The sequence below is a fragment of the Sarcophilus harrisii genome, chromosome 4 (assembly GCF_902635505.1).
Source record: "Sarcophilus harrisii chromosome 4, mSarHar1.11, whole genome shotgun sequence".
Lineage (NCBI taxonomy): Eukaryota > Metazoa > Chordata > Mammalia > Dasyuromorphia > Dasyuridae > Sarcophilus > Sarcophilus harrisii.
In genome coordinates this window covers 332,773,892-332,791,068 of record NC_045429.1, presented here as the reverse complement: position 1 = coordinate 332,791,068, position 17,177 = coordinate 332,773,892, and the positions used below count along the sequence as shown (strand labels likewise).

The following is a 17,177-nucleotide window of genomic DNA, read 5'->3' as shown; positions in this document are numbered from 1 at the left end:
TTCTTCCTCTTTACCTCCACTTTGTGGAATTCTTCTCTTCCTGCAAAAACAGCTCAAACACCACTACCATGACCACCTGCTAATGATCTCCCTCCCTAACTAACTTGGATTTATCTATTTGGTATGCTGCATTTTATTTATACTGTAGCTATTTTTATATGTCCTTTTCTCTCCTCCTTCATGAGAATCTAATTTTAAAAAGGAATTATTTCATTCTTTAAATGTGTATCCATAACACTCTGCCTAGCACATAGTAGATGCTTAATAATGTTTGTTGATTGATTGAAGCAACTGGTCTCTGTCTTCTCCGATTAAGGAACTTCAAAAAGTGTGTTTCACTGTATCCAAGGAGGCTATGAATTAGGTATGAGAAAGAATTTCCAGATAAAGAGCGTTGGAAGTCTACATTAGGTAATGTAGAGTTAAAGAAAGAGCCCTGAATGAATAAAAAGATATTAACAAAAAACAAGATTTTCTGTGGCTGAAGATAATACACGTTTTAAAAATTATATTGACAAGACTACTTATGTATAATGAGTATCATTTTTCCCCTGCTCAGTGAGTGCAGGAGGCTCAAAAGGAAGGAGAGAATTTTGAAGTGAAAAAATTTTTTTACAATAATGTTAAAAATTGCCAATAGTTTGAAGATGTAATGGTTAGCATTTATATAATGCTTTAAAATGTATAAAGCACTTTACATGCTCTAATGATTTCGCCTTTTTGAGTGCTTATTTTTGTAGAAAGTTAATACATTTATAATTTTAGAAAAATTGCTGTCTTACAAACATGCAGCAGAATACTGAGTCTGGAAGTCAAGAAATCAGATTTCTAATCCTAAATCTAATAAAAATTTATTATGCCACCGTGGGAATTCACACAATCTCTATTGGTCTCTGTCTGTCTTTGATTTTGTCTCTGTCTTTTAAAATCTATAAAATCAAAGGTTAGAAGAGGTGATTTCTAAGGTCTTTCTCAGCTCTAGCATTCAATTATTCTAATGAAAAAGATATTCTAACCAACCTTGATTAATTGAAAAATGATATCCATGGAAAATATAAAATTACAAATGAGTTAATATGAGTCGTTTCAGAGGCACTGTTTGAACCTAGGTTGTCTGATGAAAGAACAAGTGTTTGTTTTTTAAATCAGAATTAATGAGAAAACTGTTTTAGATGAAACATCAATGAAGCTTTGTCTGATTTTTATAAGCTGCCACAAATAAGTTGCTAGCCTTTATCATAAACATTATACATGCTAATATCAGGAGAGACACCTCTCACCAGCCACTTTACCTCTCCACCGAGGTCTTCAGCACCACACTTTTATAAGCACTGTTTGGAATATACCTAAAAACTGCTGGTTCTCTTCCTGTACTTCCCTGCCTGCCCTCTTGGAGGCAGTAAAAAGCAAAAAAATTTTTTTCAAAGGAGGAAGAGGCAGAATCTCCAAATGACAGATGAATGTTCTGAGCTTTCATTCACTTTCTCATGTTTAAGGTTTCCTTAACCCTCCTCTCTGGAAGGGATTCCTCCTCTGTATCCTAGTGGGGCAATGAAAGCTTTTAGTGTCTGCAGGCTAACACAAAAATGTGATAGGGACCCAGGTGCCATTATCCTTCCCCTTCCCCCACCCAAATCCAGGAATGTGGAGCAGGGTCTGTGAGGTCAGAGGTGGCCCAAGGCTTTGGTAGGGGGTGCTGAGCCAGCTGAGCCACATTGCTGCGGTCCCAGTGTCACCAGCCCCGCCAAAGGCCCCCACTAAGAATGAAGGTCAGAGGGAGGAGCCAGAAAAGGCCAGCCTCAGCCCTGCCCCAACAGGCCCAGCCAGCCCCACAGCTGCCCTCCTGCCTGTGGGGAAGGGGAACAACAGGGAGGGGCCAGTTTCCTAGGCCCTCTTCCCCTCTCCCCCTGTTTTCAAATGAGGGTGGTCACCTAAAAATTGGTGGGAATGGGTAACCTTGTGGCGTTCCTGCCCTTTGCTTCCATTAATATTCCTCTTAGAAAGATGCACACTTGGGCTGAGTAAAGGGAGTTAGGGTCAATTTCCCAACTCCCTCTGAAGGCCCTTCCCTTAGGCCCCATATAACCTCCCCATTCCCAAGATAGCGATAAAACCTGGCAAACTCAGATCACACACAGATGCCTGAGGAGGAACGGTAGGTCTGGGGACCAGGATCTAGACTTAGAGGAAAGTGGTAAATGGGGGAAAACCTGGGGTCCCATAGGAAACACTTCTTCATTATGAAAAAAAGAAGCAAATTAAAAGGGAATATTTCCCCACAGGGACTACAGGGGATGAGCCTCATCCCAATTCAAAAATCCTCAAAACAGATGGATGCTTTGGCAGGATATGAAGAGAAGAAAAGGATCTTCAGGGAATCCTAGGGACTGGGATACTAAGGAAGGAACAAGTATGTTCCATACACATGGATCTGTGTTACCCGTTTCTGTGAATGTGCCTATGCATTTATTGTGAAACTGTGTCTCCCTTGTTTTCCAGCTGGGTGGGGGCCCATCAGATACTTCTGCCTGCCTTTCATCAGGCTTGTCCATGATATGGATCAGCCAGGGTGCAGCTAGGGTGAGGAAATCACTGTCAGTCACTCCCACCTCACACACAGATAGGCACACACACTCCTGGCCAGAAGGGAGGGGTGGGGCCAAATAGCATTGAGGGAGTCAGTCTTCTCTAGAGTATGGGGACTGGGGGCCATTTGCTTCCCTACAATCAGGACCCCAAAACCTAAGGCTTAAGAGAAAAGCCCCAGCTCTGCCCCAGTTCCACCCCATATCCTCAAGCCAGAGGCAGAATCAGAGTTCGAGGGAGCTGAGAATTCCTATACCAGGTCTGTTCATAGGTGGATAGAATTAATCTGCCCAGGGAACCTAGAATCAAGAAAGATCCCCATTAGAAGGATCTCCCTCTAATGAGGGCTTCCTCCAATGAACAGCTTCTGGAAGGCCCAGAGATCTCATTAGGCATGCTGAGTCAAAACATAAAAACAGACACACAACCAAAAAACAAAAACAACAACAATGATCTGGAGAACAAGAGAGGACCAAGGGGTCAATGACTTTATTGTAGCATAAACACACACAGAGGCCATTTCCTCTCTTTCCTCCTCTCCTCTTCATTTGGGGAAAATGTGGGTTCACAGCAGTTAAAGAAAAAAATCCTACATATTTCCTCTAGGGGTGGGGGTGCTGCTTGGGGGAAAAAAGTCAGGCAGCCAAGCAACTTAGGTCTATGGAGGAGAGGGACCTGAGGAACCCCTCCCAAAGGATCTCTCACCCTATCCACCATGGACACCCTTTGGAGGAAGGAGGACTATGTCTTCCAACTTGGAGTACCCTTCAGGTTTCACCATACCTATCCTACACAAAGCAGCCATTCTGGTGGCAGAGAGATGAAGTGGTTGGTTTTAACAGGTAGAGGAAGGGGAGCCTACACAGCTGGTATCTTCTCTTTCTCCCTCATACTCCACTTGGCTGGCCAGATTAGCTCTCTTGATCATGTCCTCTCTCAACAAGATAGAGGACTCTCAGAATGGGGATAGGATTAGGGAAGAGAAGGAAGAAAGCATTAAATCTCAAAACTACCCCGTGCCCCAGAAACAATCCCCCTAAGAAGGGGGTATCTTGTCCTTCTCAGGGGGGGGACTCCCCCCTTTCTACCCAAAACCATATACACATACAACCCTCATCTACATCCCAGTTTCTCTTGCCCAGGAGTTATCAGTTCAAGAACTGGATTCAACTCTTGGGAGGAGGGGACAGAGGGAGATGCTACTGGAGACCCTAGGCCCTTGAAGAACATGAGGGAGATGGAATTCTCCCTATATGGAGACTCCAGGCTCAGCAGAGGACTACATACACACATACATAAACACACACATGCACTCTCTTATGCACATATATCCACACACCCATGCACACACACAAACACATACACCCCTAATATTAAATAAAATACCCTTTACTTATAACTTAAAAATCAAAACACAGCTAAGTCTCACAGAGGGAGGCAAGAGGGGAGGGGGAATCTTTGAGGAAGAAGCCTTTTTCAGACTTTCCTTTGTCCCTTTCCCAAAAGACTCTATTCAGATGGGAATTCAGGTTCCTAGGCATATTTGGGCCCTCTCTTCTGGCATCACATATTCTTTCCCAATTCCCAGTGTTTGTCTTAACTCTTGTCCCTTCCCAAGATCACAATTCATATTTATTTTTAAACATCTAAAGGGGAAGGGAAAAGGGACAGCTTTTTTGATGTCTCCCTTAAAGGAGACATTATACATTATACATTATACATTATCTTATACATTAGAGCACAACTACTTCATCGGGAGGGAAAGAAAAAACTACCAACTAGAGTTTCTTTCTCCTTTAAAAAGAGAAAAGAGGCCCAGGCATCATCTTGGAGTCTCCATTTCTCTTTAAGGGAGAACCCTTCGCAGGGGGAGAGGGGAGGGATTCAGGCTGAAAAGAAAGAGGAGGGGAATAAGTTTCCTACAAATAAAAGGAAAGAGATGGAGATCAGGTTAGATGAAGGGGTTGACCCAGCCTCTCCTCTCTCCAGACTACTTAATCCCTAAAAATAGAAGCAAGTATGAGAGGCCATCATCCTCCTGTCCCATCTAATATGTAGCCATACCTCCTACATCCCCACAAAACGGGAAGGGGTTGTGTGAGGAAATGGCTGGAGAGAAAAATGAGAGGAGTGGGACAGATAATTTAAGGTCAACACAAAACCTTGAAATCAGGCCCTAGATTTAGAGAATTTGGAATACTATAGTTTTCTTTCTCAAAAATCCTACTTTCTAGTATTCATTTGGAGTTTAGGGTCCCCGACGCCCTTTCTCATACCCCGAATCTGCTCTGATAACTTTTACTAGGAAAGTTTTTCTCCTCCCAAGGACCCCTTCCCCTATTGGAGAAGTATAAGGGCATCTTACAGCTTAGCCCACTCCTCCCAGCCCCCATCTCACAGTCTCTAGCAGGGTGGTTCCGGAATGGCTAAGGAGATCAAAGGAGAGTTATTTCTCCCGCAACAATCCTGCTTTCCCTTCCTCCAACGCCCAGCCAAATGCAGACCCCGCCCCATTGGGACCTCCAGCCTCCCCCTCCGGAAACCCCAAGGACAGGAGGAGCCCTGTAAGGGGGATGAAAGGGGCCCGGGCCGTGGGGAGGCTCCGGAGGCACTTTCATGTCCCGGTTCCCAGGCACTAGGGACGTGTTCAGGCAGCTTCCCCCGCGCCCTGGGGTTCTGCCCCGCTCCTCTCCGCTCCCGGACGCGACGTCTCTCCCTCCCTCTCTCTCCAGTAGGTACTCAGGCTGTGGGATGGAGTTTGGGGGGTGGGGGAGTGCCGAGACGCCCAAGGCCTGAATTTGTATTAGGGTTGGGGTTATGCTCACAGGTGCTCACTTGCTACTGCGGTGTCCTACTAGGCCCCGGAGCTCCGCCCGGCTCTCCAGGCTCGCCAGTTCCCACTCCCTGCGGCTAAACAATCCAAGCGCCCCGTCTCCCAGCCCCTCCTCGCCCCCACCACTTCACTCTGACTTCGCTTCCAAATAAATAAACACCCATCCCCCTCCCTCCAAAAAGCCTGCCAATCCCGGAGGGAAAGGAGTCACACGTCTGAGACCCCAGAGTGGGAGACGGGGGTGCACACTGGAGCTGGTGGGGGCGTCCAACGAGGATGGCTCAGTTGGACTGTGCGGCGCCGCCCCCGCCGCCCTCCGCTTCCCGCTTGCCTTTACCCCCGGGGGGTTCGGCAGCAGCTCCGGATTTCCCTTCACATTGTGCTCCGGTCCCGGCCGCCTCCTCTTTGGAGCCTTCGTGGGTTTTCATGTGCTTAGCCAGGTGGTCGCTGCGCATGAAGACGCGGCTGCAGACGGCGCAAGGGAATTTCTTGGTGCCGGTGTGGGTCTGGAGATGGCGCTGGAGCTCGTCGGAGCGAGTGAAACGTTTCCCGCAGAAGAGCCAGTTGCACACGAAGGGGCGGTCTCCGCTGTGCCAGCGCAGGTGCGCTTTGAGATGCGACGTCTTGGCGTATGCTTTCCCGCAGCCCGGGATGTGGCAGTTGTGAAGATGTTTCTTCTTGGCCCCGTCCGGCCCACAAGGAGACCCCAACCTCTCTGCCTCCAGACAGTTGGGGCAGCGGCACACAGCCTGGCCTGAACTGCGGGGCACCGAGCGCCGGGAGCCCTTGGGTCGTGCCGCCCCGTCCAGACTGGCATCCAGCCCGTGGGTCTCGGGAGCTGCAGCTTCCAGAGGTTTAGCGCCGTCTGGCGGCCCTAACAGGTGCTGTCCGCCCGTGGCGGGGAGGAGATGGTGTGGGTGAGTGTGAGGTTGTGGTGCGCAAAGCTGGTGATCGCCGACATAACCCCCTAGGCCGGCTTGAAGCGCTCCTGGGTGACCAGAAGAGGCTAGAGTGCCCTGGGCATGAGGGAGGTCCATCCAGCTGGTACCCGGGTGGATGTCCCACCACGAACCATCCTCCGTGCCTGGGTGGGACGGCCGGAACCACGACTCATAGTGGTGAGACATATCTGGCTGCAGGAGTTTAGAAAAAGGGCCCGGGGCCAAAGGACTGTCGCTTTCCAGGTCCTCACAGGTCACCCGTGAGGAGCCCCCCGGCAGCTCATAGCTTTGTGAGAAGTCCACCTCAGGCCCCAGCGGGAGGTTCTGTAGCTCTCCGGCCTGGAGTGGGGAGGGGTAGTCCCCTGCCTCCGGGCTCGTATGGCCCTGGTATGTCTGGAGTGGCTGCAGATCGAGGCGCGGCGGGGAGGCACGAGGCGCTTCCGTGTGCTGGCTGCCCAGAGAGCCGCACACAGCGGTTAGCATTGCCGGGTTCCGGGGTGAGGGACAAGGCCTGTCAGGGTCGGCTCAGGTAGGACCTGGAGAAGAAAAGAGATGAGAGATGGAGAAAGTTAGATAGCGGCATAAAGGTCCCCTTGCTCCGAAATCCTCTGTTTATTTTACCCCTCTGAGATAAATGGCCTCATTGAGAAAGACTGAGGAAAGATTAAGAAGATTCAGGGTGTTTCTCCTTGTAAGTCTTTCTTTTCTCCAACCGCAGAAATGGAAGCTAAATGGACTGGGGGCACCTGAAGACCTAGGGTAATGGTACCAAGGCGTCCAAACCCAGAGTATTTCCCTCTACAAAAAATTTCTCCCACGAGACCCAGCACAACACTAGGAGTGGGTAATTACAGGCTCCGGGACCAGGCTATACAGCCCCAAAGGCGGGAGAAAAGTCCGGTGGCAAAACTCACAGCCCCGGGCTCCCCCAACCACCCTCGACCGGTCCAAGTTGCTGTTTCTGCCCAAATTAGGGAGGGGGGCGGTGCTTGACGCCATCTCTGGATTGCTCTATCTCGCCAACCTAACTAGGAAGCCTGCAAAAGCACCCCAGAGATCAAGGTAATCCACTCTCTTCCAAAGCAGAGCAGGTTCTGAGATTTAAGAAGACAGAGTAAACACTGCCTTCCTTCAGTGAGTAGAGGGTATTCCGGCTGCTTAATTACCCCGCTTTCCATCTCCTAGTTTGCCCCACCACACTCCTCTCCCACACCTTGGCCCCCACCTTTTCCCCTGGGGCAGGGACTTCACCCTTCCTGGGGTGCAGATACAGTGTAAAATAGGGAGGGGCAGAGTTTCTCTCCCCCCCTTCCCGCCCCCCCCCCCCCCGCCACCCCACATACAAACACCAGGAGAGTCCTGGAGCTTTGGAATCCCAGGTACATTTCTTACCCTGGCACCTAGAGTTGCCCCAGCTGGCCCCCTGCCCCAATATTATGAAAACCCAGATTAGAGCGAGGGATGACTGAAACACTTTACTCCCCAAGGAAAAGCAATCGATAGAGAAAAGCCTGTATAATCTGAAAAAATACAATTGAGGTGAAGGTGGTATTGCGTCCCTGTGTCAGAGCAGGCAGCTTGGGAATATCGCTCAGTGGCCGGACTATGACCTAAAATGCCTTTTTCCTTTCTCCCCCACCTCCTCCTATTTTAGCCTTCTAGCCCTCACTAAATGCTGAAAAGTTTGGTGCCCTAGATAGCACATATGTAACTTGAAAGGGAGATAAATGGGGCAGAGGGAGAGGGAACCTTCCTCCCATAAGTATGGGTCTCCTAATCCGTTTTTGCAGACTTTGGAAAAAGAAGGATCCAGGACAGTGGAGGAGGCGGCGGAGTCGAATGGGGAGGGTCCGGGATGGGGTGGGTCAGTCCGCTGTCTCTTACGCCTTGACCACAATAAAGGAGAAAGACTAAGAAGCAGGAACCAAGTCGGGGCTAGGGCGGGGCATTCTGGAACTGGTGGTGGGCAGAGAAAGCTTAAGAGGCCGGGCAGGTCAAAGACCCCAACCACATCCAGGAGCCTGGAAACGCCCCGGGGGACCCAGGAGTCCTAAGCTTAGTTTCGGGTCTTGGACCTCACTAAGTGCGGGGAAAAAGATATCCTTCGGACCAAGTCCCCAGCCCCCCTATTTAGGAGCAGAAATGAGGCGCCACCGCTCAGTTCTGATACGCAAAGTCACTCCAGTCACCCCAGAAGGAGAATACCCTGAGCTTCCTAGACCGACGCTTCCAAACCTGCGCCGCTGAAGTTGGGGAGAGTGATTTTCTCTCCTGAGTAATCCACGGTCTTTGCTCCGGAGCAAGCCCACCTAATCCCCAAGACAGAGTGCTTTTTTCCTGGGGCCCTCCGGGACTTCCGAGACTGAAATCCAAAAATCGCTGGTTTTTAAAATGTTTGAGTATCTCAGCCTTTCGGCTTGTGTACCTTTCCATTTCCTAGGTTCCCCGTCCTCCAGTCGCCCCAGTCCCTCCAGTTTCCCGACTTTTCAATCTTCTCAGTTTCTCCAGTCTCGCCAGTTTCCCCAGTTTCTCCAGTCCACTCCCACCCCATTCTCTACAGTGCCTGACCCTGCCCATCCTGTCCCCATCTCCATAGCTCCCCAGCGCTCAGATTCCTGCATTGCCTCTCCCTCCGAGGTGACATTCTCCTTTGCCCTTCAACAATCGATCTCCTCCCACCCTTTCCTCCCCTACCTCGGGACTGGACTCGGCGAGCAGCGGCAAGCATACACCTAATAGATGGGCGCTCAGTGACTCCCAGGTCCAATGGTCTTTCCAGCCGCGAGAAGACAAATTCGAAGAACAAAACTAGAAACCCGACGGGATCCGGCGCAGGCGAAAGAGAAGAAGGAGGCAGATGGAACGAGAGAAGGCGAGGGGAAGCGAGCGGGGCCAGCTTCGCCTGTGACTCACGCTCTCTGCCTTCATCCTCTTCCCCTTCACTCCTTTTTCCCCCGGCTTCGGGCCACGCCCAGCTTTACCTGCGGCCGCCTTTAACCCTTCCAAGATCGGCCCCAAGGAAACCACAGGCCTCTGAGGAGGGGGCGGGGATGAGAATGGCTAATAAGGCCCCACCTCCTTTCCTCCTTTCTTCCTCACTCCTACCCAAATCCCCTCCCCCCCGCCCCAGTTTTTTGGACTAGGCAGTGGGTTTGTCAGATTTCTGCGTCACGCCCCCTCCGGGCTGAGCTGGTGGAAACTTTCCCTGAGCCGTAGAGAGTTCGCTGCGGATCTCCAAGCTGTGGTCCCCGAGGGGAGAAGGGTGGAGTCGGGGCTTGAACCACACCTCCCAGGGGGGGTCACATCTCCGGAACCCCCAAGGCGACAGGATACCTAAACTCGCAGACCCGCAGTATTCGTGGGACTAGGGGTGGGATGGGATAGGGGGAGCAGAGCCCCCTTCCCCCCTAGGACTTGGAGGAGAGAAGGAAACAGTTAATGTTAAGTATGTCTTAGGTTCTGGGCCAGAAGGCCTAGTCCGCGCTGCAAGTTTCTGGACTTTTTCCTCCCTTATAGTCCCTGGTTTTCTCTCGTCTATTTTCCCCTTCTTTTCCTTTCTCTCCCACGGTTGTCTTTTCTTCAGGCTGATTTCCTTCTCACTTTCCCACTCTTTTTCGTCTCTTCCCTTTTCTTTCTCACTCCATTATTCTTTTTTTTTTTTTTTGCACTACACTTTTTTCTTTCTCATTTTCTTTCATTCTTTTTCTTCCTTTTTCATCTTTTTGTTTATTTGCATTGTTCTTTCCCCCATTCTTTTCTTTCCTTTATTTTTCATTACATCTCTTACTTTCCCTTTCCTCCCTAAAGGTGTGCACTCCTCCCTAAGTGTGATTAACCTCCCTCTTCTTTCTCCGCACTTGACTGTCTCTACTCCCCCTCTCTTTCGCCTTCCCCCCGCCCCCATCCTTTCCCTTCTATTTCTTGATCGTTTCTCCAGCTAGAACTCAGTCATCGGCTTCCGATGCCTGGAAGCACAGTGATGCTTCCATCTCCCCAGTATATCCAGTCCGACAAGAGGTGGTCGATAAGTGACCCGGTCTGGACTGACTGGAATTTGGAGTGGCATTCCAATCGGGGGCCGGGAGACCGTGTGCTTTTTACGGGTATTGGTTTCTCTCCCGGTCCATTCAATGAAGGCTGAACCCGAATGCAGAATAATACATACTTGTCCAGTCATCTCAAGGCAGCCAGCTCTAACCTGCCATCATAAACCTGATTTTTTTCCTTTAATATTCAAACATTCGCCAGTCTTTGCTCCTAACAATTCAGGAACTCCGACTATGGGATCCACTCCCAGGATCCGCTAAACTCAATTCTTGGGGGCCTGAGTTTCTTAAGAGGCTGCCAAGGGCAAATTGCCAACCATACGTATTATACGCTACACGCCTCTCCTGAATACGAGTGTTATCTTTCTCACTATCTATAGTGAGATATAGCTTAAGTTCTAACAGATCTACCGGAGAAACTGACCAAGAGCCGGGGCTTGGTCCGGCTCTAGATTCCTGTATTTCCAGTCGCTGTTTCTTCACAACAACGCGTTAGATTTTGATATTGACCCCCCGCTAGATATTGACCTTAAAGTAGAATTTCCGTGATATTTGAAATCTCGTGATTAGTCTGTTGGTGACCGCAGCAGTATTTATCTATCATTCTGCATTAGAATTCAAGAAATCTTCATACGCGTGAAATTTGGTGAAAAGAAGGTATTGTGTTAGGCACTCATGTTTACGTGCATAGTGAGTGAGTGGTGCTCCAGAACTAACGAGCCTGACCTCCACCAACTCCACAGGAAAATCAGTCCTCTAGTTTTCCAGGAGGCTTATATTCATCATTCAAGACCGAGCACTGGCTAGAGCCGGGAGATGAAGTTGAGATTTCTCGTCTTTGACCCTTTTGCTCAATACTTTGAGCAAGTCAGTGAAATTTTCTGAACCTCAATTTCGTCATTCCCGAAAAAGCAATAATAACCCCTGCATGGGAAAACATCTCGGAAATGCAAAACTTTGATTAGAATTGTAGTTATTTTACCGGTTGAAATTGTTCTTGACGGCAAAGGCTATCTTGATTTTTTCTCTGCATCCCCCAGTGCCTACAATAGAGCCTTGATCATTGTAGGGTGAACGCACTTTGAGCCGTTAATTGCTACAGCTGTTTACGGCTTTGTGGATTTCAGAGCACTTAAATTTTTTTTTTTTTTTTTTTTTAGGTATCACTAATGTCACATTCGTAGTGACGTTGCATCCCTGCCTCTATCAATTTTGGATCCTTTGAATTCTTAACCCTGTGAGGCTTTTCCAAGTGAAGGCTATTCTATTTCCACCCACAGCTACATGTTCTTTGCCATCTACACCTGTGTTCATATCCTGAGTATTTCTGTGTCCAATTCAAAGTCACAAAGCATCTCCTCAGTGACAGGTGCGTGGTCCAATTCCCCCGGATTTCAGGTCTTTGTCCCCCCGGCAGCCCGCTCCGTATGAGGGGTAGCAGCAGAGTGTTGCCGCTCTGCTGCGTCTCCTGCCTCCATACTCCGCACGGGAATTATCCCGCAGAGACACCCGGAGCCAGGGAGGCAGCATCAGAATTGCTCAAATTGATATTCTAGCGCTCGCTCGCAGCTCGCGGCCGCGGCCAGCTCCCGGCGAGACTTGCTATCAGACCCACAGTCAGAGTCCTTCCCATTCCCGTCAGCTCAACTTCCTCTCGCCCCGAACTCCACAAAAGGTCCTGGGACCCAGCAAGAGTGGATGTCTAAAGGAAGTGGATGCGGAAGCCCGAGGCCTCAGTACAGCTATTCTGCGCCTGGTTCCCCCACTGAGAGACCTGTGCTCCTGGATGCCGAGTCTCATCAGCCTCCTCCTGGAGCAGATTCCCCCCTGTCCTTTATCCTCCGGCCCCGTTTTTAATATTTTCGAAGTTCGAATCTCTGACAAGTTCAGGCTGTGAGATCGTGGGCAAGTTACCTAAACTTTCTCTAAGCGACTCTAATGGAGAGAAGGAGCATTGGCAGAAGTTAACCCTACATTAATGAAATCACAAATCTGGTCTCTACCCAGGAGCCCTTATCATTATGGTCCTAAGAAAAACCATCATTCCCTCAGATTCTATGACCTCATCGTAGGGAGCTTGTGGTTCTTAATATTCTCCTCAGGTCCCAACACCATAAATATCTCCGAACTTGATAGTGATTTTCATCTCTATATATTGTAAGATGCCCGAGAGTTTTTATAAATGACAGGTAACTTCCTGTGAAGAAATTCCTTCCATTGATGTAGACCTGCAACCATTCTGTAATTTATAGTCTTAGTGATTTGTGAGGGGCTTTGGAATGAAAGTAGCGAGAGGTTAAATTAGTTCCCCGGGATAACACAAGCAGAATCGCATTTAGGGGGAGAGTTGGGTCTTTCTGACTCACAGACTCAGGGACTGCTGTGACTATGCTACCTAGCTACAAATCGATAGCTGCTTTAATCTGTAAAATTCTTAATTCTTTTTCGAATGTGTTACCACAGGAATTTATGCCCCCAAGTTTAGCTCAACACTCAGATTGAATTCCTAGGCGTTTGTATTAGAGGAGGGGACCCAGCTCAAGAAGATGGAAAGATAAAGAGGAAACAGTCCTCTCCCCTCCCGGAGCTTCCAACTTATTCACTGGAGATGAGAGACTGATACAAAAAGCTATATGCTGATCGAAATGCGAGGACACCATGAGGAGGGCAAAATGCTACGGGAAATGTTTCTGGGTCTCTGTCACTTTCTGAATTGTTGACTAGAATTACCCTGAAACTATCCCCTCCTGTAGTCTCCTTTAAGGCAAAACTAAGGATTTTCGTTCTGGTGAAATAACATTATTCTCTACCTGTCACAATAGTGGCTCATGTCACCTGTTCTCACCATGCTAAGATATTAGGCAAAAAACGTCCAGGAGTTTGCGCTCTCTGGCTCTCTCTCTCTCTCTCTCTCTCTCTCTCTCTCTCTCTCTCTCTCTCTCTCTCTCTCACACACACACACACACACACACACACACACACACACACATTTCAGAAAAGGGCAATTCTCTAGCAGATTTCCCAACATAGTTCAGGATACTTCCTTAGTGTAGTAAAAAGGAGCTGTCTATACGTATTCCCTCTTCTTTTCCTCACTCCCCCTCCAGACAATCGACAATTGTGGCATTCATTACCAAGGACCAACTTAAAAATAATTTTCCACTCCCCAAAGATAAAGCAAAGAGGAGGTCACAACCACATTTATCTATTCTCCATATTTCAGTACCCTGGATTGCTCTCTCTTGGGAAATACAGTCTGGCTATACATCACTCCCAAATATGTCAGTTCCCATCACCACTACCACCACCAAACAAAACAAAATAAATACAAACAAAACCCTAAACTGGTCAGCATTATGGAAACACTTTGTGAAGTTCCCCCCCCTCCCCATTTCCTCCAATAATCAATCATAAAGTATTTATTAAGTACCTACTGTGTTCTAGGCAGTAGGTTTGGGTACTGGGGATACAAGTAAAAAAAATCATTAAACAAGGGCTACTCTCAATGAGCTTACATTCTGATTCTTGAGGGAGACATAATCAGAGCTCGAGAAATAAAGAAGATTGATCACTAATGTCCACTTTCTTTCTGTCCCTTCTAGCTTACCCTGGGGTTGTTGGCCCATCCAGTTGACTTTTTAAGACTATCTCAACTTAAAGCTCTTTTCATTATATTCTCTGCCTCCCTGAAATAGTTGAGTATAAAAGGTCTGCATGTTTATGTGAATGTGTGAAGGTATCTGAATATGTATATACAAAAAGCTTCATATATATGTAAGCTGTATATAAGTCTTCTCTTCTCTTTCAGGCCGGGACCTCCCTAAATACTGAGAACTGTATTAACATCATAATATCATATATTTAGAAATGAAGGGGGCATATAGTCAAAGGTTTCTCAATCTGGGTTCGTGGATAGATTTCAGAGGAGAAAAATTATCTTTTTATCTTCACCAAACTCTAGCTAAAATTTAGCACTTTCTTCAATTATGAATATAGACAACAAAGTAGTATTCTGAAAACACATCCATAGGCTGCCAAAAGACACTTTTGTGCCTTTAAGGGGATTGGACAACCCCTTTATTTTAGAGATGAGGAAACAGACCAGAAAGTTGAACCGATTTCTCCAATTCCAAATCCTGACTCATTCTCAATTTATGCTTGTATGTGTTGTTGTAGTTGTTGTTTTTAATCTCAATGTTTCCTTCACTCTCCCATTTCTGCCTACCAATCCTTGGCACCAAGTCCAAGGTTTCACACCAAAGTTGAATTTACTCAACATGTTGTTGCCTGATTTCTTATTGTATGGGTGCATGCATGTGTCCTTGTTGTATAAATGTATCGATATGTTTCTGTGTCCCATAAAAATAGATCTATTTTTATTGATATCAGCAAATGATCATACATACTGAAGCCTCCCTAGAAATAAACTCTTCAGAGCTACTCATTAACTACAACCTACTTTTCCAGCTTTATCATTTACCTTTAAACATATTTTATTAATCCCCAAAAGGATGTTTTACAAGCAATCTGGAAATCTCTGTCTTTTGAACAAGTCCTGTACTTTTCTTCTCTCCTTATTCTCTTGTTTATTTCATTTTTGTCTCATCTTCTTTGATATCTTTTGTTTTTATAGATATTTGAATGTTCAGACAGAGACCTCCCTACCTTCCCTACTCATAGAATCATCCATCCCTGATCTCAAAAGTTAATAATAAGAAAAAAAAAAAGGCAGTGCATTAAAACCAATCAACTATATTCCATGTCCATAGTCTCTGCAAAAGAGGACAGAAAGCATATATTTCCATGGGGGGGTGTGTGTGTCAAACTTGTCTATTCATCCTTTAAAGTCACATTAAGATGGCAGTTCTTCCCTCCAAAAAGCCTTCTTTGATGCCTCTTGTCAGGAATGATCATTTTCCCTTGGACCTCCCAGAGACTTTCTTTCTTATCTCTCCGATGTAGTTATTAAGTATTATTGTATCTGTGAGGTTTTTTTTTCTTATAAAAATGTTAGATTGTAAGCTCCCCAAGAGCTGAAACCTTTGTTTTAGCTAAATCTTGCATGTCCCCCAGTGCCTAAGACCATTCTCTGCACACAGCAGGAGCTTAATAATTGTCTAGTCAATTGAATTAACTTCTTGTCCCCTGCAGTCAGCACCCCTCCCCCCTGACCCACACAAATAAAAACACCTCTATTACTTAGGTCGACTCCAGGGACTCCTGAAATCTTCCCATACACCCTGCTTAACCAAGAAAATCCTCTTTTGGAAACAGCCCCTTCTAATTAGAGGGGAGTCCAGCCCTTCCAGACCCCTCTTCATATTTAAAGCAAGGAGCCTCTTCCCCTCCCCCCACCTTCTCCTCTACACCCTCATCCACCTTGGATAAAGCATAGCCTTCTCCTTACCCATCCATGGACTTCCAAGCTGAAACTTGGCAGTTCAGTGGCAGTGGCAATGGCAGTAGGGGGATGAACAGTGCCAGGGGGGGAACCTGGCTTTATATGGGGAGGTGACAGACAGATAGAAGGGGGAGGTAGGAGATGCAGGTACTCTGCCAAGTCCCCACGGCCTCGGAAGCTTTTAGGATAATCCAGGAAACAGTGGCCCCCTGGCTCCTCTAGAGAAATAGTGGGGGTGAGATCAGAGTCTCTAAAGTCTGGCAGGAAAGAAGGATTTCAGCTGGAAGAAACAGCTGGTAAGGGGGGCACTTCCTCTAAAGGAGATGGATATGGGAGGGGGACTGAGGCTGGGTGGCAGGCTATGAGGAAAGAAATAATAAATGGCTTTGTGGGGTTAGGGGGAATGGAAAGGAGGTGCTACTCTGCATTAATTCCCTGTTAGAAAAAAGAGTTTGAATTGGCTAGAAATCATTGGTTTTCCAGATCCTATTTTTTTTCTACTTTGGGTATTATTAATCAAGAATAAAAGAGAAGCAAAACAAAAAAAATCATTTAAGGATCTGGAATTATTCAAGTCCAGTATATTCACTATCCAGTCACATTCTCCTCCTTCACCTTAGAACTTCTGGCTAATCTGTGATGGAAAATTGAATTTCTTTTAGGGAGAGGGATTCTCCCAAATTCTATTCTGACCTTCCTCTTTTTTCCTTCTTTTCCCAGTCAAGCAGTTTCCAGTCTTTGGGCCCCAGATCTTGAGAGAGCTACAGAATTATTACAAGAAATCCTTGAATCCAAATTTGAAGACAAACATCACCATTTTATTGTTAAATACCTTCTCTGTCTCTAACCTCTATATCTTTGGACAGTTAATTCCCCATATCTATAACACACTTCTTTCTCTTCTCTGTCTTGTAGAATTTCTTCAAAGCATAGATCAAGTGTCACATAAGGGCTTTTTTGATCCTTTGCCCACCCACTCACATCTCTTGTTATTATCATTCTCTCCCTCATATTTGTACAGAATGTTTCAAAAGCCTTAGTTTACTTTTAAGCTTTAAGAATTTATAACTGACCAAGATGGCAGAGAAAAAGCAGAGACTTGCCTGAGCTGAGTTTGAGCCTCAAACCCCTCCAAAGACCTTTAACAAATTCTAGAGTAACAGAACCTACAAAAGGACAGGGCAAAATAAATTTCCATCTCAAGACAACTTAGAAGGTTGGCAAGAAAAGTCTGTTGCACCAGAATGGGTGCTGTGCCAATATAACCCCAGCCTTAGCAAATCAGGAGCAGGCTTTGGGGGCAACTGAATAAGTTGCAACAGCATCTGCTGCTGGTTCTGAAGTTCTCAGCCCACAGATAGTAAGCCTGT

General features: G+C 47.0%; 1 protein-coding gene across 2 annotated transcripts; it reads right to left on the bottom strand.

The window, feature by feature from the left end:
- Window positions 1-3,039: 3,039 nt before the first annotated feature.
- Window positions 3,040-9,428, bottom strand: SP6 (Sp6 transcription factor). Of its 2 annotated transcripts, none has more exons than XM_031966122.1 (2): window positions 9,055-9,428; window positions 3,040-6,896 (listed from the first exon to the last, which is right to left on the bottom strand). In XM_031966122.1, the coding sequence occupies exon 2, from the start codon at window positions 6,841-6,843 to the stop codon at window positions 5,701-5,703; it is 1,143 nt and encodes a 380-aa protein (XP_031821982.1). In that variant the 5' UTR covers window positions 6,844-6,896; window positions 9,055-9,428; the 3' UTR covers window positions 3,040-5,700. The 2 variants fall into 2 exon arrangements, with proteins under 2 accessions (XP_031821982.1, XP_031821983.1); XM_031966123.1 differs by lacking the exon at window positions 9,055-9,428 and adding an exon at window positions 8,786-8,899.
- Window positions 9,429-17,177: the final 7,749 nt, after the last annotated feature.

Bases quoted from the DNA above. Each gene is read 5' to 3' on its own strand.
- SP6 (XM_031966122.1), bottom strand. From the start codon at position 6,843: ATGCTAACCGCTGTGTGCGGCTCTCTGGGCAGCCAGCACACGGAAGCG.